The 26,612-nt window shown below is 55.1% G+C and overlaps 3 protein-coding genes across 3 annotated transcripts; 1 reads left to right on the top strand and 2 right to left on the bottom strand.

Moving 5' to 3' along the window:
* Window positions 1–3,134: 3,134 nt before the first annotated feature.
* Window positions 3,135–3,605, bottom strand: NGA_2042000 (l-fucose kinase-like protein; the record flags this gene model as incomplete). Its single annotated transcript, XM_005855326.1, has 1 exon — window positions 3,135–3,605. A coding segment is annotated over one exon (359 nt), but the record flags the coding sequence as incomplete, so codon positions are not given.
* Window positions 3,586–4,023, bottom strand: FUK (fucokinase; the record flags this gene model as incomplete). Its single annotated transcript, XM_005855325.1, has 1 exon — window positions 3,586–4,023. A coding segment is annotated over one exon (438 nt), but the record flags the coding sequence as incomplete, so codon positions are not given.
* A 16,174-nt stretch (window positions 4,024–20,197) lies between these two features.
* NGA_2027900 (vacuolar protein sorting-associated 13b-like protein) lies at window positions 20,198–20,625 on the top strand (the record flags this gene model as incomplete). The annotated part of the gene is made up of 1 exon (XM_005855324.1): window positions 20,198–20,625. A coding segment is annotated over one exon (428 nt), but the record flags the coding sequence as incomplete, so codon positions are not given.
* Window positions 20,626–26,612: the final 5,987 nt, after the last annotated feature.

The following is a 26,612-nucleotide window of genomic DNA, read 5'->3' on the forward strand; positions in this document are numbered from 1 at the left end:
CACGCTGGCCCCGGGCCGACCCTCCCGGCGGGATGAGCTTACGGCCCTCCGTGACAAAGCCGTGGTACGTGACCAGCTTACGGGTCATTTCTTCCAAGGACTCGAAGCCCGTCACTTCTGCCGAGCTCCTCCCCTCTTCCCCCGCCCCTTCCTCCATTCCCTCCTTCTCGGCGGTCATCGCGGCCGCCGCTCCCCCCACCGAAGGGCTGCCACCGCCCGTGCTCTCGCTGTCGTTCAAGATGGAGGCAAAGGGAAGGCAGCCCGCCTCCACGTGCCGCGAGACGTACTCTTTCACGTCGGCCAGAGACCGGAACCAATGCTTCCCTTCCTCCTGATGCGCCTCGCTGTAACGAGGCGTACAGTACCGATAGCCATTGTCCGTCCCGTCCTGCTTACGGAAGCCGCTTTTGGTGCACCACCCGTGCCAGTCCTTCAAGTATCGGTACACCCAGTTCTCGTTCTCGGACATGTCGATATAGTACCGATAGTCCGAAGCGTCCCCCCCCTCCGGGCTCCCTCTTGCTCTGCTTTGCTTTCCCTTGGCCTTCGACAGGCCCTTCTGGCACCCTGGTACTTCTACTTTCAACCTATGTGTGCGCATGCCGCCGCCATCACGGCACCCATCCAAGGCTTTCTCCCTCTTTTTGTGCGCGCGCGTAGTCGGTTTCGCCTTGCCTACCCCCACCTTCCCCTCCTCCTCTCCGTCGCCGTCATTTTCAGCAGTCCCTGTCCGCCCGCCCAGCTTCTGCTTCTTATTGCCGACAGCCTTCCGGGCTCCAGACTCTTTTTTGACCATCGGTCCCTGCGCCACCTCTTCCGCGCCGTCTTTCTCATCTCTCTCCAGCTCGAACACGTTCCGCATTCGGCCGGCCTTTCTTTTCTGGAACCTTGTGTTTCGCGAGGAAGCCGAGGCTGCATTCATCGTTGCGGTCCAGGAGGAAGCAGGAGGCCCAGCCGTCGAAGATAATGTAGACGTGGAAGAAAAGTCGATGTTCTCCTTCGCATCACGACTGTCACAGGACGAGGCCACGCCGGCGCCTGCTATCTTGGACGCGCTGGCTGCGTTCCTCATCTTCCGATTCAAAGCCCGGGCCCCTCTGGGACTCTGATAGTCCGTCCGGTGGTGGCTCGTCTTGTAGCGCGCCTGGATGTAGGGAACGATCTGCTCCTTGTTACGGAACCAGTCCCGGCCCTCCACCATCCAGGACTCAACGTTCTTCCCCGCGTGCTGAGGCAACAGGAGGGCCACGCCACCATTGGCGTCGGAGCGACTTGTCCGGTAGGCATATCCAAAGCCGTGCCTTGGGAGGACCTCCACGAAACGGGGCCAATCGTCGTCGATAGACAGGGCGTGGTCGCCCTGGGAGATGTCGATGATGCCCGCGCCCGGGGTGCCTCGTGAGGGCCTTCCCTCCCCACTCGCCCCTCGACTTACACCCGCTCTGCCAGTCTCGGCCGAGGGCTGAGTGGAGGATGGGCGAGATGCAGAGCGAGGATCAGCCACCGGCAGAGCGGGGCATGAGGAGGCTTCATAGCAACGAGGACCTCTCCCAAGGGTCGCCGCGAGCACGTTCCTGTGGCTCACTTTCTCCTCGAGAGGCGGTCGCGGCGGACCCAGAGACGACGACAGTGCCCGAGAGGCGGGCAAGATAGAGGGGGAGCAAAGAGGGGAGTGTGACGCACTAGCGGATGTGGCCGCGGGGGCGCTGGAGGCTCCGCCGAGGAAGCAAGAGACCAAATGAGACCCACTCTCGAAGGCAGTCTCGTCCCGCACGGCCTCTTCCAGGTCCCGCATCTCGCGGGGCACGATGTAAGGTCGACCATCGATTTGGTACGCCCAGGTGTAGTTGTACCGGGGGCTGGTCATTTTACACCACAAGGCTTCACTCCTCTCCTCGAGCGTATCCTCGGCCCTCAGGGCCGCCACAGGCAGGGGAGGCAAGCCACGCGTGGTCGCGATGCTGTAACAGGCGCGGAGAAACTCACGCTTGCCTTTGAAAACAGACAAAGGCCGCGACTCTCCTGCTGGCGCGTATTCAATCGTCGCCAGGTCGTCACCGCAATCTACTTTCCAGCCTCCAGCTTCCTCTAGGCATCGCCAAGCTTCTGCAAAAATGCTTTCCAGCACCATTTCGCCCGCTTCTTCACTGGAGACACCGGTGAGAACGCGATTGCCTGCCTCTGTTTCCAGGAGAGCCTCGAACAAGCTTCGGTGCGAGAAGAAGTCCTTGCCTTCCACGCCTGCATCGGGAAAGCGGACCCGGGGGGGACGAAGAAAACCGCGACGCGTCGAGGGAAGCTTCCGATGAGCGGGCCTTGCCTGCGATTTGCTGGACGAATCTCCCATCCTTTGGCTCTGAGGTAACATTTGAAGGCTTCAGCTGCCGCAGTTTTTATGATTTTGTCAGCCAAAGCGGGGTCCAGATGCCGAGCCTCTGCCGTAAAGTATGCGACGACCTCTGACACCGTGGCGAAGCATATTGGAAAATTTTCGAACCCGAGTCCACCTGATAATGCAAATCAAAGGATGTCAAAGTGTGAGTGCGCATGTATATCGCATATCACATGGAGAAGATCAGGAACAAGCACTAGGGCCGGAAAGCAAGACGCGGTCGCGAACTTACCATCCTGAGGCGGTTCGACGGAGACAGTGCGACCTTTCTTGACTGTGATTTTCCAGCCCAGACTCATTAAGAGTTCTTCCGTAACCTCTATCCTGCTCATAGCGCTCGTAGTCTCTGTGCAGGGAATCAAAAGGGGATTTCGGCGCATTAATATACCAAAGAATGCCCCTCCTTGCCTCCTTCGCTCTTTTCGCGGTCTCCCTTCGCCAAAGAAGAATCAAGCTGATGTGTAGGCGGGAAAAATAAAAGGTTTCTGGGCGGGAAAAATAATGTTTCTCGAGTCCGCAGCCAGCGTCGACCCTTTTGAAATTGACGACCCGAGTCGACAAGCCTGAACAAGCATGAAGAGGCGCACAAAGGTACGCACGGCAGATTGAGAGACCCCGCACTCTCATCAGTGAGCGGGGACCAAGGGCAAACACGGCGTCGCCTACCCGACCGTAGCAATTCATGCCAGGAGTTTAATGACAAGACAACTGTTGATCTTAAGTTAAAATCCGCACATTTAAACTCAGTTGATTGATTTGATTATTTGGTTGTACTCCTGTAACTTTATGGCACAACAGCACCAGCACGCCTGTATATACTCTCAACTCGTACGTACGTCGCACACTTCACGCCGTTACGCTCCACCGACTCCCAAAAGCCCAACGGCCTCTTCAACTCTTATTCGCAACCCTTCTTCGTCTATATTCAGCGTTGCTACATATGCGTCGATGTGATGACCCTCCACTATGTTCTGTACCTTGTCTGCATCATCCGGCAAGCGCGTCAACATAAGTAAGAAGCCCCCTCCCCCCGCTCCACATGTCACCATTCCGAGTGCCCTTGTCTCTAAGATCTTTATGAGACGCCGCACGTGCTCAGGTTCGCTTGACGGAGCCATTGTCAGCTTCTGCTTCCGGTAATTGTTCAGGCATTTTCCTAAAGCTTTCACGTCGCCCTCTTGTAAGGCGTCGGCCGCGGAACGTGCGCCGTGGACAAGGCCCTGGAGGGTGACGAGTACTTCAGGGCTTTGCGCATAGTACCGTCGCACGACAGACCGTACAATATTTGAAGCCAAGCGTGCCCGACCGGTGTAGATTAGCAGAAGATGCCTCTCCCAGCGCGCGCGTACGGCGGGACAGAGGGGCAGTGTCTCATACTTCACACGCAGTGGAAGGCCAGGTGCCGAGTACGCCCGCTTCGCGCCCCCGACCAGTCCTCCGACTTGATCCTGCCACCCGCCGCCAACGTCCATGAGTTGTTCAACCTCCAATACAGCGTGGTTGAGGGCGCACACGCTGTACGCCCGTCCGCACGCCCGACCCAGAGCCGCGAGCACGGTGCCTACCAGGATGCTGCTGGTTCCCAGACCGGAGCCTGTTGGCAGCATGGACCATGTCTCGACGCGGAGGCCACCGCCGACGTGCTGAGCAAGCAAGGTCGAAAGCCGCTCCTTTCCTCGCGAAGCACCATCGGCCTCTGCCTGGTCATGGCATGACTGATCGATCTGCGTGAATGATCTCTCGCCCTCGTTCGGCAGAACGCCAAAGTACACGAGGCACCACCGAACCAAAGCCGTGGGGCACGCTGCAAACTTTTTGTCCATTTTTGCAGCTTGTCGTCCTTCCTGCACTTTGCCGTCTTCGTCCTTGCCCTCCCCCAAGTCTGCCATAGTCCTGCACACGCGCTCAGTCACGTCCCCGTCGGCCTGCCGAGCCTGCAGCACCAGCACATGGTCCTTCAAGATCGTCACGCGGGCTCCTATAGGCCGCTGTCCCTTCAATTGAACGGCGAGATTGGTAACCTCCCCTCCCAGCTCGAAGGAGATGGGCGGGGTGTCTGACCACCCGCCGCTCAGATCGATCCGGGCAGGAGCCTCGGCTACGACGCTTCTTCCCACCTGCATCTTGGAAGCAGAGCCGCAAGAGACAGCCCGATGCACGGATGCAACTTGCCGCTTGATTAGCGCGAAGGTGGTCTTATCGTAATGAGCGGCCACCTCCCGCACGCGCCATTTCTCGCCCGCCATCCAAGCAACCCGCATTGCCCTCATTTCCTTGAAAGCCTCCCGCCGGCTTTCAACCGCCCCTGTTCCCCCGACCGTCAACTTCAGTACTGCTTGTGTCCACTGGGCATTGTAGACCGTCTGCTCTGTGCCATTTATCTCCTTGTCTTCCTCCTCCACCGTGTCTATCTGTTGGGCGAGTGCCTCCAAGACGCGCGCTAGCAAAGCGCATGTCGATGCCAAGACCGAGAGAGGATCCTCATCCCCAGCGCACAACCCTGACCTAGACAATCGCCCGGCGTCAACTGCACTGTCTTTTTTGGCCTTCCTGACATCACTCCCCTTCGCGCCTTCCGCTCGATTCAAAACGTGATCTTCAGCCCACTCTTCCAAAGCAACCACCAACCATAGCTTCTCCTCGTACGAAGGCAAGCCGTCCCGCCATATTGCGTCCAAAGGCTTTGTATGTAAATCCTCGAGGCTCGGGCCTGTCCTCAACGCCTCCTTCAGCGATTCCAAAACCAGGTTGCGGCGCCCATCGCCTTCCAGTCGTCCTGGCGCTTTCAAAACGTGGCGCCCGTCTGCTGTCTCTATGTTCCTGCGTGCGGACTTGGCGAGACTTGCCCCTTTCAACTCTCCCTCCCCATGTGACGTCTCTCTGGTGGTCCTAGTCAGGATCCGCGCCTCCAACGCCCGTCGCCATCGAAACTCCGCCCTCGGCTCGGCCTGAGCCAGGATATCACTCAGGGACAACCGGCGCGCTTGTCGCCACGCAACCACGGCCTCCCGGGATGGAATTTTTCCCTGACTGGCGTACGCTTGTTGCCAGCACCATGCCCCTCGACGACCCGTGCTTGCTGGCGCCCCAGCTTCCCCTACTGCCGGAAAGAGACAGGCATGCCATAAGGTGCGCGGCCTCGGCTGAAAATCTGAGTCTTTGACAGCGGAAATGCCTTTTGTGGTGGAAACGTTGCTGTCGACAGGCAGGCGGGAGTGTGGCCAGATGACTCCGGCGTCGACTTGGAGCATGTCGAGAACGACCCCCCACGGCCGGTTCCAAACACCCGCCTGAGGCTCCTTTCCATAAGTGGCCTTGACGTTGTCGTGGAGCGAAAGGACCGAGACGACATAGGGGAAGGCGAGGGGCCGCCCCGGTTGGCCTGTGCCCTCCGCGGCACCCAGCCGCACTTCTTGCACAACCACACCAGGGCCAATGCAGATCTTTGCCTGCTGGGCGGGGGCGTGGCATAGGCCACTAACCAGGGTCCCGGCGCCCACCTCCAAACGGCTCTCGCCCTCCACCACGGAATGCTCGACGATCGAGCCGTCACCCAGACAGAGCCCGCCTGAAGGAGTCAGGATGGAATTCAGCACCACGGCACCCTCCTTCTTTTTGTATGCTTCTTCTCCACTTTGTGCGCCCGCACTGTCTATTTCCTCCCCCTCGACCACGCAACACACTCGGCGGGCGAGGCGAAAGGCGGAAGAGAAGGGCGTCATCTTCAAGGTCATCATCGCCTGGAGCTCTTGAGTGGTGCCCAGATGGCCAAAGAGGGCTCCCCGGGGAGCTAAGGCCGAAAAAGGCCACCGCCCCAGGCAATCCCACAGCACCCCCCTTGCCTCCAGCAGGGCGGACACCGCCCCTGGGCCCTGGCCGGCCCTTTCTACCGCCTCCTTCTCGCTGCTCGCGCCGTCCATGCCCACGTAACTGGCCCGGTCTTGCCCCAACCCGTCGCTCAAAGCGAGGAGCATGTCTGTGTAGAGTTCCAAACGCAAAGCCGCCTCGACGCGTCCTTCCGCAGTCCCTCCCTCCGTCTCTCCCCGGCTGCAGCAGCGGCGAAAGACGGTATGCGCTTTCGGCAGCGACATGAGTTCTCTGGTGATTTGGGGACAGAAAAAGAGGACGCCTGTGTCTATCAGAACATTGCCCTCCGTGGATACGGCTCCTTTTGCGGTCAGATCGACCAGGCTAGCTTTCTGGAGGTACTGCATCACGCGTTGGGTCATGACCTTCCTGTCTTCGCTTCTTTCCTCCACGTCACGACCACGCCGTGCGCAAGCTATCGCGGAGGTAGCTGTGATATACACGCCATGATTAGGACCGAGAGCCGCAGGCACACTTGCAGCCAGCCCCACCACTCCCCTTTGTGAAGCCCAGTCCACTGGCCACGGGGGCAAGACAAGGAGGACGTCGGAGGACGCCACCACCAGTGCCCCAGAAGGCACGCCACCGGCAAAAAGCTGCGTGAACTGCTCTAACAGGAGGTCGATGGGCGTGTTGCTCCCGCCGTCCTCTTTTCGGTGGGAATTGAGACACGACCACGCCTTTCCGCACACTGAGTTGGTAGGTGAACGTTGAGAATCGCCCCCCGAATGTACCATTAATATTGCTGGCCATTGTCCGGCGCTGCTCACAAGGTGGTGCATTTGTAGGTAGCTATGTACATGAACGAGCGCATTCAAAGTCCCTCCGCCACTTCCCACACGTTTGCCGAGCGGGTCCGCGACAGCAAGCAGAATAAGTTCTTGCTCGTTTTCCTCTTTACTACTTTCGTCATTGTTCAGTCCCGGACAGACGGCAAAATAGCGCTCGGACAATCGAGCCTGTAGTTCCTCTTGATATGCTTCCGCTGAGCGCTCCGTTGGAGCTGTTACCACCACAACGGGAAAGGGGAATGGTATTCTTGGCATCGGCAGTTACACTGTGGGAGTGTACTTGGAAATTGCTTTTCGAATAGCGTGATGAGTCACCAAAAAAAGAATCCAGCTTCCACGGGAGGGGACGAACGCAGTCAAAACCTGTCGTAGGTGCGCGGATAAGAAGGAAATGTCTCGGCAGGGTTGTTTTTGCCATGCTGCGCCCTGGGCCGGACCGTAGGCTGGGCGCTCGCCCGTCATCGCCGTAAGAAGTGCAAGCCAACATCACGTTCAGGTGGTGGCAAGCCCCCGCCTGGACTCGGGAGGCCAATCCCTTTGCCTTCGGACAGGGGCGACTTTGATTATCTGGCGTGTCACAGCGTCAGAGAATGCGCACATGCATCGCGCGGTGTCAGTGTGTATGAGTGTGACTGTCGCTCTTGAGCCATGCATGAAGAGTCCCCCACGACCTGCGTACGCCCCATCCTGGTTACCTATCCACCATGGACATATCAGACACAGGGCCCGGATTGCGCTGCCATGGATTTCACGCAGGGGATAAGAAGCTACCTGACGCGTCAGATTCAGGAATCGTTGGACCATCTCATCGAGGGTGGGATCGTGTCTGGCATTACCGGGGATGTTGTTCTGGACAACTTGTCCCTCCGCAAAAATTTGCTTCGCAATTTGCTCAACCTGCCCTTGGAGTACGACATAGCCCGAGGCACGGCAAAAGAACTCCGCCTTTCTATTCCGTGGGCGCGCATTATTGCCCAGTCCCAGCCTGTGGTGCAGGTGACCTTAAAAACGGTGGAGATTGTGGTCAAGCGTGCCGGCACCGGCTCTGAGGATGCAGACAGTCCCGCGTCCCCTGACGTGCCTCCTGACAGCTCTGACCTCGAGCTTCATCCTCCCACACGCGCCTCGAGAAGGCAAAGAGGCAGCATCGTCACTCCAGAAGAGCAAGAAAGCATGAAAGTCGTGGGCTCTGAGAAGCCTACGGGCTGGCTGCACGCCTTGGGGAAGAAGATGCTGATGAATGTCGCGCTTCGGGTGGAGAACCTCGCCGTTCGCTACGAGGAGCACGATGGAAGCATCGCGGCAGCTGCCTACATATGTAACGTAACCATGCACTCGGCGGACCCGGGTCGGGCGTGGGAGCCGGCCTTCAACGACTGCGACCCTCCCAGCTCTCCCTGGCTGTTCAAAATGCTCCAGATCCAGGACCTAACGATTTGCCTGGACGGACACAGCCCGGAAGACATCAGCATGAGCGGAAGCAGTCGTGGTAGACGACGGCACGAGGCCCCCTTGGTGGACCGCACGACCCTCCGGTTCCGCTTGGCCTTCGACGTCCGCGACGCTTTCAATTTCTGGGGATGGGAGGCGCCGCCTTCGCAAGTCTCCTCCTTATCTCCGCCATCGCCACCGCATGAACCGGCGTCGAGCAAACCGCCCTTTTTTCAGGAGGACCACTTCTCGCCCATGTCGATGGATGGACTCTTCCTGGACAGTCCCTACGTCGTCTCCTCTCCTCCCACCGGGACAGCCGCCAACCGGCAGATGGAGCTGGTGGCGGCTGACTTCTATGAAGGACACCTGCCTCCCACATTTGGCGCCCTATGCCCTGTACTAGCCAGGGTGGAGAGAGGAGAGGAGGACTGCAGGAAAGCTGAGCTGCCCCGCCCCACGGCGACGCCATGGCAAGCAAAATTAAGTAGATTGTTTTTGGAGAAGAAGGAAACGGAAAGAGAGGCACGGAGCGCCAAAGGTGGAAGGGAAAGAGGGGTAAAGGAAGGAGGGCAGGCTGATGGTCGATGGGACTCCCGCGTGCACGCAGCCCTGGTGGTGGACGCGGAGTGCGACCGCTTGCGTGTCTCCTTCAGCGAGAATCAAGCCAGTCTACTGTGCGAGCTGTGGGCTCGAGCCAATGCAAGAACGGGGCAGGTCGGTCGAACGCAATCAGACCGACAAAAGACGAAGGGAAGGGCAAGGGAATGTACAGACGACTCGGGGGCGGTGAGACACCAGGATGGACAAGAGTTCGCAGCAACATCAGAAAGCTGCCAGAAGGAGGGACAGCCGGCCGTCTCGTGGTACTCACGGATGCACATTACAAGCTTTCGCCTCCACGCCTTTTATCTCGCTTTGCTCCGGTCCAGCGGGAAGTCGTCTTGCTCTCGGAAGGCGCCGAGCGTCGGTGGCTCCGGACAACATGACAGCCTCCTCGTACCCCTCCAAGCGCAAACCTCCTGGGTCTTCCTGCGTCTGCGTGCCTTGGGCCTATCCGTCGACTCTCAGGAGCTTCGAGGAATCGGGGCGACAAAGACATGCTCCCGCACACGGGACGTGCGGGGTGCTATGAGAGCTTTAGAGGTGGTTTGTGCCGGAGAAGACACACCGGAGGCAGCTGAAGCGGGATGGGGGGAACAGGGGGGGGGCTTCTCGTCTACAATGCCCGTGCTTTTGCAGTGGGGAGAGACAAGGGAAAGCGAAAAGGAAGAGGGACCCACTGCCTCGGCGCCTATATTGTTGGAAGCTCTTTTTAAACGCACCTTGTTGGTCAAGGCCTCAAATCGGAGTGAAGAGTATGTGGAGAAGGTACTGCAGGGGGCGGAAGGGGGGCTACGGCCACTCCGTTCGACCGTACTCGTTGTAAGGTATTTTCAAGAGCGCCATAGCGAATTGAGAGGTCGGGATATGGGAGATAGGCCTTGGGGTGGCGGAGATCGCAAGACCGGTGAAGCTGATTCTCAAAGAATCGTCGTTGATGTTTTTTTCTCCGAGGCGCTTCGGTGCCGTCTGACGCCGGCGGTGGTCCTAGGTCTGGCATGCTTCGTTTCCCCTCCATTAAGGGCAAGCTCCGTCTCTCCCGCGCCCAACGCGTACCGGCCTTGGCAAACGACTTGCAATATCCGAATTGGCTCCCTTCAAGTCGCGTTTGCGTGCAATGGGCCAGGTGGGAACCAGCGGCCTGAATGTCTGCTACAGCTGGAAGATCTAGATTTGAAGCATTGCCGACAGGGGCCGACCTCCCACCATCGCTCTTGCAGAATGGCGCGTCTAGCTATCGGCATGAAGAATGTAGCCATGGACTCGAATTCCGCATCCCGTCTTGGCACAGAGGATGTGCTGACCCTTTTTGAGGCGAAAAATATGAGCTTTTCTCTTGAGAGTAGCATCAAGCAAATACACCAGAGGGGCATTTGGAACGGAAGGAAAAGCACTTCGGACGAGGAAATGCACCAGTGTGGGAAAATAAGTATGCCCCTTGGTGTATCTGTTTCCGTCATTCCTGCCTATTGGCGCTTCGGTTTGGCTATCTCTACTTTCCTCCGTAGGAACGACGGGAACGCCTTGGATACAACTATCGCTGGCCTTCCATTGGTCCACCCCCCGAATTCTTTCGTCTGCATGACGTGCGAATGCTTGGAGGTAGCCATGAAGAAGACGGCAATCGCCCCCATCTCCGGCAGTGTTGAGGACGACACTCCAACAAGGGACTCCGGGGATATGCTAGAAATGGTGATGAAAGAGTTCTCTGTCTCGCAAAAGAATTCCCACGCCTGTAGGGCTGTGATCGACAAGGAGAAGACAAGCGGTCCTTGCATTAACACTTTTCCTGAAACTACCAAGGGAAGTTTTCTCATTTTGCAAACACCTGTGGTTTCGGTCAAAACGATAACTTCTGTACAAGAAGGGCGTGATACGGAAATGTCAGTCCCCCAACAATTCACTTTTTATGTGAGCCCACTAAACATCTGGGCATTGCGGACGGCTGCTTTGGAAATCACTCGTCTAATGGCTGCTTTACCGTCCTCGCCAAGGATTGTGGGTGCAAGCACGCGAGAGAAAATGCGATTATGCGTTGATACATTCACTATCATGATCGACATGCCGTGGTTGGCAGGTGAATTGCCCCGCGCTGTCTTTGCATGTCGCGGGGGTGAATGGGTTGTATCAAATGAAGGTCGCGCAGAAGCATTAATCCACAACCACTTGGGCATTGCCCATGTAAGGGTAGAGGGGCACGTCCCTCCACACAATGCCGCCAGAGGGTCAGAAAGCTCTTCCTCGAATAGACATTTGGAATTCATTTCCAACAAGCTCTTACCCTTCTTGCTTCCAGTTGAGGAAGAAAGCCTCAAAGCCGCCCTGCAACAAGCTCGTCACCAGGGATCAGAATTTGAAGGGGAGGAAATGGTGGTTGTGCCACTTCTCGTGCCAGACGAGGATTGCATGGTACGCGTGGCAAAAAAGGCGTTCTTTGAGATTTCATGGCAGTCGGAACGGAAGACCAGGGCAATGGTGCATATGGAGGTTGCCTTCGAACCTTGTCAGTGCATCTTGTACTGCCCCTTCCTTTATGCTCTCCTTCGCTTGGGCACCCTCGCCAGCAAGCCAATGACAAAGTCATCTTTCCTCCACGCTGGAAAGATTCAGGATAGAGAAGAAAGAATGGCGAAGGCTGATGATGAGGAAGACGTTGCGCCCCCTTGTCCCACCCTCCTGTTAACGGCTCAAACTTCACGGGTCCTCCTTCTTGGAGGGACTTTGCAAGACGCCCGTTTCGGCGTCTCCATTGACCTGGATAATTTGGTGCTGTGGCGTCGGGGCGAAAGCGGAAACGGCAGACCGGGTGAGGAAACAGAAGTGACCGCCCCAGCCATGCCCATGGAGATACGCCGTTTGGGCTTTGGAGCTCAGATTGGGCAATGGCGGGTTGACGCCAATCAAGGGCTCGAACTAGTTCACGCATGGAATTTGATAGAGAGAGTGGACGTTGAGGTGGAAGGTGGCAAAGGCGCTTTCACTAAAGAGGACGTATCCCGAGAAACTGCCCGGACCGTGCTTGTCTCGCCCCTAGCATTGACACTGGGGACCTTGGAAATGGCGGTGCTGTGGCGGGTGGTCGGCGTTTTCGGTCGAAATGTGACACGGGCGCCGCTCGTGCAATGTAGTGGTAATCATGCCATCGCTTGTCGTGAATATGGCAACGACGGACACGCATCAACATCGGCAAGATTGCGAAACGCTGACAAAGATGTGGGTAAGGAGCTGCCTAATTTGCGGTTGGCGTGTCCTTACCTGTACGTGTCCTTCAAGAGTCCCCGCCCTTCTTCCCGGGACTTCTGTGCGGAAATGCCGCCGACGCGCACCATCAGTCAGGCGGTGGATATGGAAAAGGTAGCCTTCCACTTGAAACTGGAAGACTGTACACTAAGCCTAGGTACTCACGGAGGCCACTTTGACGTAGCACGACTGGTGATTGAGAACAGACGGGCGACTCATACGGGCGATTCCCTAACCCAACATCGAGGGTTGGCTCTTCTTCCGAGGCCTGACTTCCTCTCCCTGTTTTCGGGCACATCTGCCCTCACATTTGCGTGGCATAAGCCCGCCAATGGTAATGCTTCAGAGATGATTATTCAGCTTCAACCCTCTATCCTTTATCTCGATCCTCACTCGTGTTCGACGTTGAGATCCCTTGGCGGTTTTATGAATTTGGACCTGGAGATGCTCGCGGCCAAGGATGCGACAGAAGCACGTGCTGTGGCTGTTGCGGCAGCCAGACGTTCGAGAGGGACGCGATTGTCTTCCTTTTTGCTAGGTCGTACGGAAACGACGAAACTTGTCACTGATCATTTGAAGGTCGTGTTGAGCAGTGACAGTCGTCATGCCGGATTACTCCCAACATTGGAGATTGAAGCGGACCAGGTACTGGCTAGCTTGCGCACGGCGGGATACAATGTGGATCACTACCTCAATATGGTGCAGACACGTATTTCCATATTGATGACAGAGGAGAGAAAGATGACGAATCATGAGAGATGCAAGCAGGCCACCGAATTTCAATGGCCATTGTTGATTGGGGCAAATATCTTCGTGACTCAAGAGGATATGCGCCGTTGTCTACGACAACCTTTAAGTCACATCAACTCGCTCTTTGCTGCAGCCACCCCATTACCTCCTAGTGTATCTATACAATTAGAGCCGCTGCAGTTTCATTTCTGTGTTCCTGTAATAGACCATTTACAGACATTGGTTCAAGCGTTCTCCTCATGCTTGGTGTCTACCACGCCGTCTTACTCCAGCACGCGAACAGTTGGAGCGGTATCACCAGGAGCTTCACTACCCCATGGTGCCACCACTCGTGAGCAAAGTCCCTTCACACCAGGGTCTTGTTGTCACCCTTTAACGACATGGGTGGCCCTTAGTGCGCTAGAAATGACTGCATTTGAAGGGCCTCTTCCCGAGCCTGAACCTGGCGCACTCCTCATGCGTTGCCACCCCGCTCTGGTTCCCTCTTCTTCCTCAGCTCCTGCCGTCGATAAGACTCACTCAACATATCGACCTGCCCAGCATGGTGACACGAGGACATTGGCATGCCTTACCGCGTTGAAATGGCAGTTTCCATTGCCAGTGCGCGCCAGAAGTGTCCGTTGTCCGGATCATATAATTCTACAGAGTGTCAAATATACTCCGCCTGCCGATTTCCCTACCATTTTAGAACTTGCTGTGGTCCCAGAGGGGGAAATTTCTGAAAGCGGAGAGATGAATCGATGCGAAACGGGAAACGGTCGGGAATCGAACGTTGTGGTACGCTGGAAGGTGCGATTTCAAGCAGGAGGAGACGAAGATGGACTTGTTGCTACGGCAGAAGCCCGATCAGAAAGAGAAGTCGGAGCCAAGGAGAAACACAAGGAGCTGCATTTGATTGAATGTGATCAAGGGATTGGAGGACGTCGGTGGCAGCTCAATCTGTATTGGGACAGAACACACGAACATCACCATCAACAACAGCACGAGCATGTGTTGCAGCACCTTTGGCCACCCAACATGCTCTCACTGGAGTGCGTCTGGCGACCTATGGTACTCTCCCTTGCCAATCTAATCTCGCTTGAAGTTTTTTTGTCTCCGATGGACCAGATCCAGTCCATCTTGCATGTAACAATCCCTCATGCCTTTTTACAACTGTATCCAAAAGAAACAAGAGGGGCAGAAGGGATTACGGTTGCGTCGGGGAGAGGCGAAATAGAAGATAGAGGAGAATTGGCGGTAGTATCTATGCGTGATTTGGATGTGAGATATAATATGAAGGAGCAAGGGGTCAAAAGCGGATTGCTGACAGTGCGAGATCTGGAAATGGATGTTGTGGACGTGTCCCGTTGGACACTATTGCCTGCTTTGCGGGGAAATTTCTTAACAGCTCGATACAGTGCTGGAAATGAAGGATCTGAGCCGACGTCTAGGGATCACACCTGCTCATCTCCTGGTCTTTCGCACGATTCTTCTGCTCCAAGATATACGTCCACGCCAGGGTTGGGGGAGGAAGATAAGACAGGTCATCCTGTCCGGCAGTCTTTGGGAATATCGGTGGATTGGTGTCGCGTAAACGTATCAAGACGTATCATGCAATCTATCGACGTTCTGCGACAAGATTTCAAGGCCAGAAACGCATCGATAACCGATACAACACCCCCATCCTCTGCGGCTAGATGCTATCGCTATAAAATTGTAAACCATACGCAGCATTCTCTCTGGCTGGGTCAGCACTTGACTAACGAAATTATCCGGGCGGCTCCGTGCTCCAGCCAAGAGTACACCGCAAGGGCATGGGCCAAAGTAGCTGGCCGACAGCCCTCCTCCTTGCTTCTGCGTTTTGCGCTTAATATGACAGCAACGTCGGAAAAAGAGCACTCGGCAACGACTGTAGCAAGTACAATGACAACAAGGAATGAAATGATCGCAGGTGTCGACGGACCATCCGTGTGGTCGGAACCTGTCGACATTGATTTACTGGGAGCACGCTGCCTTCCTTTGCGGACGAGCGGGCAGGGTCATCACGATGTTTTCCTTCTGTTGGATAAAGTGCTGTCAGGGACAGACACGAGAGACAAGCCGAAAATCAGCCGTCAGCTGCAGACCTCGCCTGGAAACCGAGAAGTCTTGATGTGGGTGGTTGTGGAGAAGAAGGGATTGGAAACTCGCGTCTCTCTGCACGGCGGATGCGAGATTCGCAATTACTTGCCCGTCGGGCTCGATATCCGTATCTGCTCTCAGAACTCGGAGGGTGCCATTTCTCCCTCATTCTTCGCTTCTTCAGGACCATCCGCTTCGAAAAAGAGAAGTGAGGCCGTAGTGAATGTCAAAGCGGGCCCGGGAGGCTTGCCTTCGGCCATGCCGCCTAGTCAAGAAGCCCTCAGTTTGCTTCTCGATGAGGGCTTCATGGCGCCACGTTCTCGAATCAGAGGTGGCAACAACAGAACATCTGGCACCAGAAAAGAGCCGAGTCACAATCGGACTACAACAGACAGCAACACTTTTTCTACCACTATCCTAGGCAGCGATGGTGATAACATTGCGGGTGGTCTTTCCGGAGATGCGATGACTGCACCTCCAGTTGACTCGACGTATATGCTTCAGAAGTTGATGATGGTACAAGCGCGTGTCTCTTCTCGGCAAATATCGACGTGCGGGTCCTCTTCATCTGATCCTTGCCCCAAGAGTGAAACCGCTTTCGGACAAACAATGATTTTGACACTTCCAGAGATTGTTCAGCCCGATCAAGCCTGCAAAGTCAATTTGACTTCCCCACACCGACATCCCATGACAAGTTGCACCGTTTTGGGACAAGCGCCGCCTGCTAGTCCAGGCGAACCAACTGTCTGGTTCCTATGCCATCTACGACGTGTGATCCTTCATTCCCAGAAATTTATTTCCTCAGCATGTCCTACCCACAGTGATGGTAGGTACATATGGGGGTGGCTTTCTCTTGAGTTATGGCCATTGGCCTACCTTATGAACTCAGGGCTGCCCCTTGATCACCGTGTACTGCCTGGGAAGCACCCGCAACCTGTAGCAGCATCTCCGCTTACTCCGGTCTCTCGAAATAGAGCACCGATCCCACTGCATCCCACTCCTCCCTGTGAGTCCATGTCGTCCATGCCGGCACCTACACCTTATTTGGAGCAAGATATGGTTGCAAGGGACATCGATGACCGGAGACGTAATAGTAATCTCAGCATGAGCGCAAATGATAGCGAAAGCGGTAAGGTACGGCCTTCTGCCCGCGATGTAGACGCGGCCACACGAGCCATTCATGATAAAATCCAGCTGCTTTCTCAAAAACGACTGCAAAAAAAGATGGGTATGACAAGAGAAGTCTCCGCTCCCAGCTCTACTGATGGAAGAGGAGACCATCAAAATGAGGATCTATCAATCAAGGAGGAAGGTGGCCTCAAGCCCTCCGCGAATTCTGCTGCGTTTTCTTTATATGAACCTCAAAATGACCGTGTGTGGTCACCTCTTTCTCCCGGCGCGCCTGCGGCAATCGCGGTTTGCCGCACCGATCCACGATATGGGCTGGCATTTAGCGTCAGGCCGAGTACGTCCACACATGGCACCAATGGCACCCATAAGACTACCGATGGCGATGATTGCTGGATAGGGGCTACCTGCATAGGTGCTCCTTTGATATCCAAGAATCAAACAGACTTTTCTATGTCAAGTTCCGACTTGCTGGCCTGGATTCGAAGCGGAAATATGGGCCATGTCGATGGAAATGCGGCGCTTGATGAATGCCCACAACCTCTTCTTAATCTTGGCTTGTTGGGTCCTGCGGGAGAGCATGGAAGTATTTGGAACGACAGACCTGGGTGCTTTTCAGGACAGCGTCTCATTCCCTACGCTGTCCGCCGACCTGCCTATCTGGGACCGTCGTTACTCGTGGATGTCACACCGCTTTGGACAGTCGCCAATCACTGCCCTTTCCCCTTGTCTCTCCTCGCTTTGGTTTCTCGCCGCCCTATGAACACTACTGGAGCATCCAACAACGTGGCCTCGATGACAGCTGGCTTTGGGGACTTCAATGACGCTGGCTTTCAGGTATTGCCACCGGACGGAAAGGTGGTGCCGCTCAATAACTCTGCCTGGCCATTCACAGATTGGAACAAGAGTGAACGGAGTGTTGGGCCTAACGGCTCAACGGGTATGCCTGCGTTTGCCGTAGGAGTAAAAGTAATGGAGGACTCGGTCACAGGAGAGTTGAAATTGCAAGATGCTCAACTGTCGACGGCACCTGCCCAGCAATGCTGGTGCAAGCCTGTTGAGCTGGATGCTTTGGTCGCCTCTATGCTACCCGTCACGGGTAAGAGCGATGAAGAACGGACTGGTATAACGCACGGCATTGCGGACATTTCCTTGTTTGTCCCTGTCCAAGGTGATAAATGGCTCCCTTTGACGCTTCGCTTGATCTCTCGGAGCGTGCGAGCAGGGGGGCGGAGAGAAAGCGTTGGGATCGGAGAGTGTCATGACATTAAGTCGACAGGAAGAAAGGAAGCGTTTAGCAATGCTCATGGACTTGGTATGCATCGCCTCGAGATTCGTCCGCGTTTGGTCCTCCAAAACTCCATGAGATTGCCCGCACGAGACTGCTTGGCCGTATACTATCCCGACGGGAAATTTCACACGGCGTTTAATAATGACCACGGGCAAGAGAGAAGCCACCCGAAGATTTCGAAAGCAGACTGGCAAATTATTCTGCTCCGGCGTAGCAAGGACGCTTTCTCACCAAAGCACGATGAAAAATCGATGGTGCAACAGGAAGGGTCCTCCCTAACCACCATGAAAGGCGGCATGCCAGATTTACCGCTGCCATCAAGCGATATTCTCGATAACAGTACTGGTGGCATTGATTTGTTGTCCTCCCCCTTGTCATCGTCTACGGTACCTTACTCCTCGCTCCCTCCTCGGTCTCGTATGTCCTCCACGTCATCCCCTACGATGCTTCGACGAGTCTGGTGCCGGGCAAGCCGGCGGCCTTCGGGAAGCAATGAAGAGAATGATTCTGACGATGAAGCAGGGAGGACGGAACATCAAGTACGCGCAAACAAGGTGACTGACACCAAATATGTTAAAAATGTGACATACCGGCAAACATTCGGCCTGTGCATCATCGCCCCTGGTCGCCCTCTCTCAACAGCAGCCGTACTTTCTAACTTTAAGCCCACTACCTTCACAACTCCTTCCCACCCTGTCCCGGGGGCGGGCACCGGCATTCTTGATTCGTCTGATTACCACTACCGGATGTTGGAAATAGAAGCGCTCGGCGAAGATGCACGCGATATCCATCTCCGTTGCCCGCGGCCCGGGGCAGGCCTCGTGGGGCCCAATGGAAAAGATATCATGGCGATCCGAGCGCACCTAAAGTATCATGAGGGTACGTTCTACGTACAAATTTCTGCCGAGCCAAGCATTCCTCTTGTCGTGCTGAACCGCAGTAGTCTGTATGACATTCACGTAGGAGTCGAGCGATGGTCGATCGAACGACAGAAAGAAATGCGAAAGAGACGAAGTAATGTGCGTGACTCGAAGAAGGAGGAGTGCGGATCTGAAAATGGTGCCCTGTTGCCGATGCAGCACACGCTTTGTGTCCCTCCTGGAGCGCGAGTCGAGTGGAATCCTTCACGCCCGGATTTGTATCTATCAGCTATCGCAACGCCAATATTAGATGCAAGCAATCCTCTCTCAGATACTGACGTCGATCGCCAGGATCTAGACGGGTGCACACCGGGAATCACCGAAGGTGCGGCCATGAAAAATGACGAAGGGGCGTCCGGAGCTGCGTTTCGCCGGAGTACGTTCTCCACGAAGAAGACGCCAACTTTTGACTGCCGTCTACGTTGTGCTCTGGCCGCAGGGAAAGCAGGAATCCGGACTGTGGAAAGGGAAGGGGGTGAAAAAGGGGAATGGGAGGACAACATTACCTCAAAGGTCCTTGTCTCGACATGGTCTTCCCTTCTGCATACTGGAAAAAGCTGTGGTGATGGATGTCACCGTTTGAATATGTCATTTTGGAAAGCAAGCGGCTCGATTACCGGTGAAAATAGCACCATTCAATCGAATATTCCGAAGAGCAGTGCAGAGGAAGAGATGGAGGGCGACGGCGAGGAACTGTTACGTGCTTTCTGGCGAACTTCTCTTGCTGCGGTGACTGCTACCTTGTCTACCGCCGCAGGAATAAGTTGCCTTGTCATAGATGATTGTCTAGAGCACCCACACAAAACGGCAACCGACGTTGGCAATATTCCAGGCTTTTCTTCGGCCCCACGACTTAAGGTTGAATCGCAGCGAGACAGGCTGACTACCTTGACAGTCGGGGCTCGTGTACTCGATCTGCAACTTTTGGAGGACGACGTCGCGATACAAAAATTGGGTGGCTACGCTGGTACAAGCACTCGGAGTAATGGAGCTAGAGAGAACGTGGACGAGGCCGTGCCTCCGGGAGCCTTGCATCTACCTGCTTTACTCTTCATTCGTTTCTCGGGCGTCGAGACTCGGTACGATTGCTCGGTTGCCAGCGGGGACGCCTTTTTAAAGGGGTCCCGTACATTGAATGTTAGTCTCGATGGTCTGCAGGTTGACCATCTTGCAAATGGAGCAGAATTTCCGGTGGTTTTGTACTTTTTTGACAAGCAACGCCAGCGGCGTGATTATGACGAATACGCTGTGCTCGACTTCACTTTCAAGGAAGTGTTTCTGAACCCCATCGTGATGGGGGAAGGGCGGCCGCTTTCCTACGTGGAAATGTTAAAGATATCCTCCTCCCGAGTTCGTGTAGGCGTGGACGGTGCTCTCCTTCACACAATTCGTTTCTTCCAAGAAAATTTGACGGCCACGGAGAAAGGAGAGGACAGCGATGCTTCGGCAGGATGGGATGATAGGCTTGGCGTGCCTCGTATCCTTTCTAACAAAGTGGGCCCCGTTGTCCTGACTGAGAACGATCAGACACCATGCACCTTTTTCCAAAGCGTAACTTTCAGTCCCCTGTCCGTCCTCCTTGACGCCCGTGTTTTTGTTCCTGGATCGCGAGTCTTCCTAGGCCTGGACGGCTCCCCCCTTTTCTTCGAAGGGGTTCGCTTGACCGATGTATTCTCCACTCCTCAAGCCTTCCTTAAAGGTATCCTGTCCAATTATGTCGCAGATGCCATCTTCCGCTCCCCTGCCCTTCTTGGCTCATTAGAGATCATCGGCAGCCCTGCAATTTTAGTCTCTCGCGTGGTGAGCGGGTTGAAAGACTTAGTAATGCTTTCAGCCAGCGGATCATTAACGGGGGCCGGCCGAGGACTCCTGTCGCTTACAAGGCACGTTGTGGGAGGAACACTTGCTAGTCTGGCCGGGTTTTCGTCCTCCGTGCGTCGGAACCTGGAACCCGGAGAGCGAGTGCGGGGAGGGCAGCCGCATGGCATCCACGACGCGCATTTTCATCGCCGCAGTGGAAGCGTTGAATTTTCTGGGAATGGAGGCACAAGAGCGGGGAAAGGAGAGGAAGGAAGGCGATTGTCACTACCGGCTGGACTTGATGTCGGCGGGAGCGCGGAGGGGAGTTCCAAAGACGGCGGTACGAGCGGTGGGAGTGGGAATCTGCTGGCTGGGGTCGGTCGAGGATTGTACAAGGCGGTGACTTTCCCAATCAGTGGGGCCATGGGTGTGATCTGGTGGACCTCTGATCGTCTTATAACGAGTACGGGCGTGAATCGAGGGCTAGAGGAAGGAAGGGAGCGACTAGATTATGGTCCAGCTGGAGCGGGTGCCTCTTGCTCTGTGCATTGGGATGCGTACTACCGTCACTCCTGCGGTTTAAGATTTCGCAAGGGGACATTGAAGGCTGTGATACATGCGTACATGGAGCAGAAGAGGGAAAAATTGTATGTGGAAATTACAGGCGAAAGCGAGCAAGGAGGGACTAGAGGGTGGTTTGGGCGCTTCATTGGTGGAGGTGATAGCGCCAGGGACTCCTCGAATAGTGGGCCAAGTAGCAGCGATAATTTTGAGAGCGGACAAACGACTATTCTCCCTGTCCGTGTAGTACTGGCCGAGGAAGACGCGATCTATATTATCGCTCACTCGCATGGGGCGGAGACTTCGGTCTTCAACCTTCGTCTCTCGAATGCTGGCGCGCTGAAATGGCGTCACGTACAAGTGGAGGCTTCGCCATCATCATTGGGCTCAATCGATGGCATTACCATCCATAGAGGGTTGGCAAAATATGAGGCTTCAATTATTGATGGTAAAGAGCACGGAGAAGCCTGGTGGTGGCACTTGATTGAGATGCATGTAGACGGCGGGGAAAGGGGAGTGATTGATCACTTTTCTCCGTTGAAGTTGTGGCTGGTAAATGAGGAGCAAGTACGCCTCCTGAAAGGATTTTTGAGCCGATGGGCCAATGGTACTGGTTAATAGGTAATTTTTTAATGTACATAAAATGTCAAAAAGATCAAGGAACTACTAACATAGCGCTCTACCTGCTGTCGTAAAAAGCTTTGCCACGCCTTGGTGAAGATGAGCAATCCGCATTGAGGATTCATTAAGCAACATTATGGCCAACATGGCTTTATATGATGTTATCTGCTTTTTTTAAAAAAGGCACTTTTTTGTTTCTGCGTGTAGGCGTGCAACGGTGGCACGTAGAACTTGTCACATGTAGGTCGAGTTGAAGTTTTGCTTGTGGCCGTTATGGCTATCGCACCGGTCCAAGCCCGGGCCCGAAGTCCCTACACACAAAACTCGCGCTCAATCAAACTGGTTTTATATCTGTGCGCATGATAACGCACACAGGTGGATATAGATAACGAATGCCGAGAACTGGCCTGCTTTCATGGCCTATTTGTACAGGGGCAATTGTGCTCGTGCTCCTGTTCGTAGCCAGAGCCTCTGCCTTCCTTCATCATCAGTGCCATCGACGCAGGCTTTCGCGTCAATGCGCGGCGCTGAGAGCCCGCACCCCCAAAATGTCAAGTGAAATCGATGAGACTTCAACAATCCAAAGACAGAAGCTTTTCCTGCCATTTCCCCCTTCTGTACGACCCACGTCCCTCGTTTTCAGTGATGCACAGCATAAGGTGTGGACGTTTGAGCAACCCTTCATCACAACAACCAACATTAAGACAAGGTAAGGAGCGCCAGAATATGTTCTATATGCATTTTAAAATTTTTGTTGTATTGTACACCCGATGTCCATGTAACTTTTGGAGATGTGACGCATTGAACGTCTTATACACGCCTATAGGATGAGTGTCTTTAAATGCGAGACATCAATTGTCATGTATTCGCCCATAGCCGCGACCCCCGAGTGTTGTGACATGGTCCGAAATATTGTCGGTGGCATGCCCACTTACATAATCATGCAGGTATGGCAAATTTTGAAGGACGAGAGGTACACGTCATGACTTCATGAACTTGATTCATTTCCTATCCTCCCTTCGCTTTAAATTGGTGTTTGCCGTAAAAGAGCAATGCAATAGACCACACAATTTTCTTAAATGGTTGGCGTCGAGCAGTGCCTTCCGCGCAAATTTTGAACATTTCACCAAGAGAAGGAGACTTGCCGATGCTTAAAGATTCTTCTTCAGGCGGGGAAACTGCGATAATTTTGCCTCTACCTTTTCAGCGGGGAAATCAGCCGATTGTTGAAGCAGCTTTGCTTGACATTGAACCTTTCTTCCGTGAGATTGTACTATTTCACAAGCCCAGTAAGACCCTATTATGTGCAGATGCTATTTGGCGGGTGGTTTCTCCGACTTTCTCGCCCAACATAGTAGCAGCCACTGGATGGAAGTTGTTCGGAGTAAGCGGTGTGTCCCGGTTTCCATATTGGTTTTATTTTCCGCGACGAAAGCGGGCGCAGGTGCAACAATTTGTGGATCAAGTGCAGGCATGGGGCGAAATTGAGCGCTGTCTGCCCGGTCACTTGGATGCCATTCCTGCGGCGGCCGTCGGTGAGGAGCAGACAGCTGAAGAGGTCAAGCGCATTTTCTTACAATCATTTGACTTTATTTTAAGGTGAATGAATGGAGATGCACCAGAATATGAGAACCCTGTGCGATTTTTAAAAAAATAATTGAAAGAGAAAAAAATGATTTTTGGAGTTGATGGTCGATTCCAAAGTTGCAAGAAGGCGTTTCGTCAGGCATACTTTTTAAAGGTAAAAGCCTAAAATCGATTTGTGCATGCAGAAAATACTACACCGGATCATGGAATAAAGGGAGGAGGCAACGAGCGACGCCAGCACTTGTCGCTCATCGCTTAAGCGTAGTTCTTCAGGTTATGGGCAAATGCCATAGAAACGTGATACTTATTCTTGTAGACATCAAGAAACCCTTTTCCAATATTTCTTTTATCAGCTTCTACAAAATCTCCGAGATCAAGGATACCCCGCTGTCTGTGCATTTTCAGTCGAAGCAACACGGAACCGTCATCTTCCCATTCCGGAGAAACCTACCCGGAGGATGGAAAGGCACAGGAATGCTCGGCGGACAACCTTCACGTACGTCCCGCGATTTAATTTGCTGGTCAATTAAGGAACGACGACGCCGCATGGCGTGGGTCTAATTTATGAATTTCAATGCACTTAAAGCAACAGAATGACCATTGATTTGCACGCTCACACATATCAGATGATAGGGTGAAAACAGCGTCGGAAACCCCGAAGGGGTATATTTATTATGCCTTGTGACGGAAGGAGCAAGACAGAAAAAGGGAACAAGAAGAGGACGATGAAGTGGAGATCATTGAGGTCCTTACAGTACGCTCAAAACGGGTGAAGTCGAGCACGCTCTACGGCTACGGCTTTGGCAGCAGCACCCTCAACAGTCTCCATCCTACCAAGACTCTGCCCTCCTTGCCTCCCCTACCTCCAGTGCCAGCATGGGGGAGACTCATAGACGAGCAGAGCACAGCAAAGGTGGCATTGCAGCGCTTTCTGGGCTTTTCGCCACCTCTGTTACGACATGCATACACAGCGTGCTATCGAGGGGTATTCAATGACCGCTTTAATGCCGTGCCGGGGATGGGTATCGCGTCAATTTTTGGACGCTATGGCTCCGGCGTCCGTAGCATTTTGAATGTTTCAGGTTGTTCAACTTTTTCTAGTCGAAGTGTTGAACATGCCGAAGGCCTTGTTAGAGATCAAGGTAGGAGCGACGGGCAGGCAATCTTAAACCCCGAGGTGATCCAGGACGTGGAGGGAGAGGAGGACGACGATGTCTCCTCTCTGCCGAATGGGAATGCTCAAGGCGCCAAATTTTGGAATAAATCTCACCGAAATTTCAATTTTATTTTGAACTGGGCTTTGGAATGTTCTGAGGTATTGAAAAGCTGTCGGCAAGACGTGCAGGACTTGCAAAAATTGCGTGTCGGCCTCTCTCCCGAAGCGGCGACTTTGCTCTGGCAATGCTTTCACAGCCCAAGGGCCATTTGCCGGGTCCACGTGCAACGCGAAGGAAAGAAAACGATTGTGAAGGGAAAGAGTAGCGACCGGAACGACAACGGCGCTCTCCAAGAGCTTGTGAAGCAGCAGGTTGTGAGAGACGTAACGGGGGACCAAGGCGCCTTGTTGATGCACCTCTACGACGTTTTCGCCGCCTTGAGAGCCGATGAACTGGCGCGAATGACTCTGTGCTTGTTCGGTTCCGCGGCTGCTGCCACGTCTGCCGTGTCCTCGAGCCTCCCTTGCTCTTGGAGGGGCCGTCGAAACGCGAGTCGGGAGGCCTCCTTGAAGAGCTTGAGCACGTTCCTGGAAAGGTGTCAGAAAGAAGGAAGCCCGGAGAGAGTGCGGCGAAAGCTCGGGCACGACTTGGTCAAGTGGCTGGCGAAGGAGACGCAGGCGCCGCTGCAGGTGAAAGGAGAGCAGCAGCAGCAGCAGTCCTTCCGACTGGTTTGTCTCGCCCCCCGCCTTGCTAAGTTGCTGCAGCGGCTATTCGCCCTCTTTTTCATGACGAATGGGTACGACGCAGAGGACGCCGTGGTTCTCTGGTGGAACGACTTGGAGACATTACGATTCGCCAGCAGAGGTGACGTGGACGGCGCGGGTCAGGGCAGGAGTGGGGAAGGACTGCTGCCTTTCGCTTCCCGAGGACCCTCCACGTCCACCAAGTCGAGCGCAGACGACGAGAACCAAGAGGCGGAGGCGACCATCCAAAAGGCTGAGCGTCCACCTCGCTCGGAGCTGCCTGTGGCTTGGCCGGGGCTGGGCAGCCCCGAGATCCCGTGCGCCTACAGACAATTTGCGGACACGACCCTTTCCCTGTCGGATGCCTTCGAAGCGGCTGTGGCCTCTGGGGACTCGGCGACTGCCTACGCCTGCTTGCACACGGTGTCCGACCTCTTCCTTCCCCGGCCGATGCTCCCGGCCCACGCATCCGGGTCGGTCGTCTCGGACCCAGCTTGCACGTCGCTGGCGGCGCTGGAAGTCACCCAGGTCAAAACCGGAACGCACCGGTTCCAGCTGGATGTGCCCGCGGAGTACCGAGGGCTGGAGGAGCTGCCAGGTATCCTCTTTAAGGTGTTGGCCCGGGTCATTGGCCGGGGGATCGGGCTCCTGGAGCGCGACCGGAAGCACGCCCAGGCGGTCCACTACCTGAAGATCATCTTGGATGGGAGCGAGCCATTGCCATGGTCCCTCCGCGGCCATTTTCATTCACGGCTGGTCCTGGACCTGGTGCACTGCAATCGGCCGGGGGAGGCCTTGGCAGCCTGCGAACACGCCCTCGCCGACCCTCGCGTGGACGGAGAAGATCGTCTCTTCCTCCAGGCCAAGTGCCTGTCCTTGGCCGTAGCCCCCAGGCGCTGGAAGAAGCCCACCTTTCCTGCATTACAAACGGCGCCTGTGCTCGAGTTGAAGATGGCTGAAGTGCAGGGGTGGCGGCAGAAGGGGAAGAGTCTGGAGGACAGCGTGCTTGCGTGCTTGCTGCAGAGGGAAGGCGATGGGATGGCTGGGCGGGAGGGGTGTTTCCCGGGCGTACGCGAGGAAGACCCCCAGCAGGCCGGGCATTGGCGGGGGGCGCACTGGGAGAACGGGCTCATGCTTAGCCTCTTTGGAATCCTGTGCTGGGACGTGCTGTGGTCGGCGCAACCGGCCCACTCGGAGAAGGAGAGCATCCTCGCGACGTCCTCCCAGGGTGCCAACGGCGGCAGACCTGACTGTCGCACAAGGAGCAGTCGTGGTACACGCAGCACCCAAAGCTGTCGGTACCAACATGCCCCTTGTGACTTGCAGCATAATCGAGGCTTCCTGAAGTCATGTCCTGGGAGAGTTAGCGCCTTGGAGCAGGTGCTAGCCCGTATTCAACGGGGGGAATCGGGGGCCCTGCTGGCGGAGAACCACGCCCGCTATCACGGCACTCTCTGTCTGGGGATCGATTGGACGACGTTCTCCTTACCTGTGCTACAGACGGTGGCGGAGGCCCTCGGGTCATCGGCATTGATGTTGCTCTGCGAGACCTTGATAAGAGATTACTCCTTGCTCAGCCACGGCTTTCCGGATTTATTGCTCTGGCGGGATGCAGGTCCGCACGGAGGAA

This window comes from Nannochloropsis gaditana (genome assembly GCF_000240725.1).
Source record: "Nannochloropsis gaditana CCMP526 unplaced genomic scaffold scaffold224, whole genome shotgun sequence".
NCBI lineage: Eukaryota > Eustigmatophyceae > Eustigmatales > Monodopsidaceae > Microchloropsis > Microchloropsis gaditana.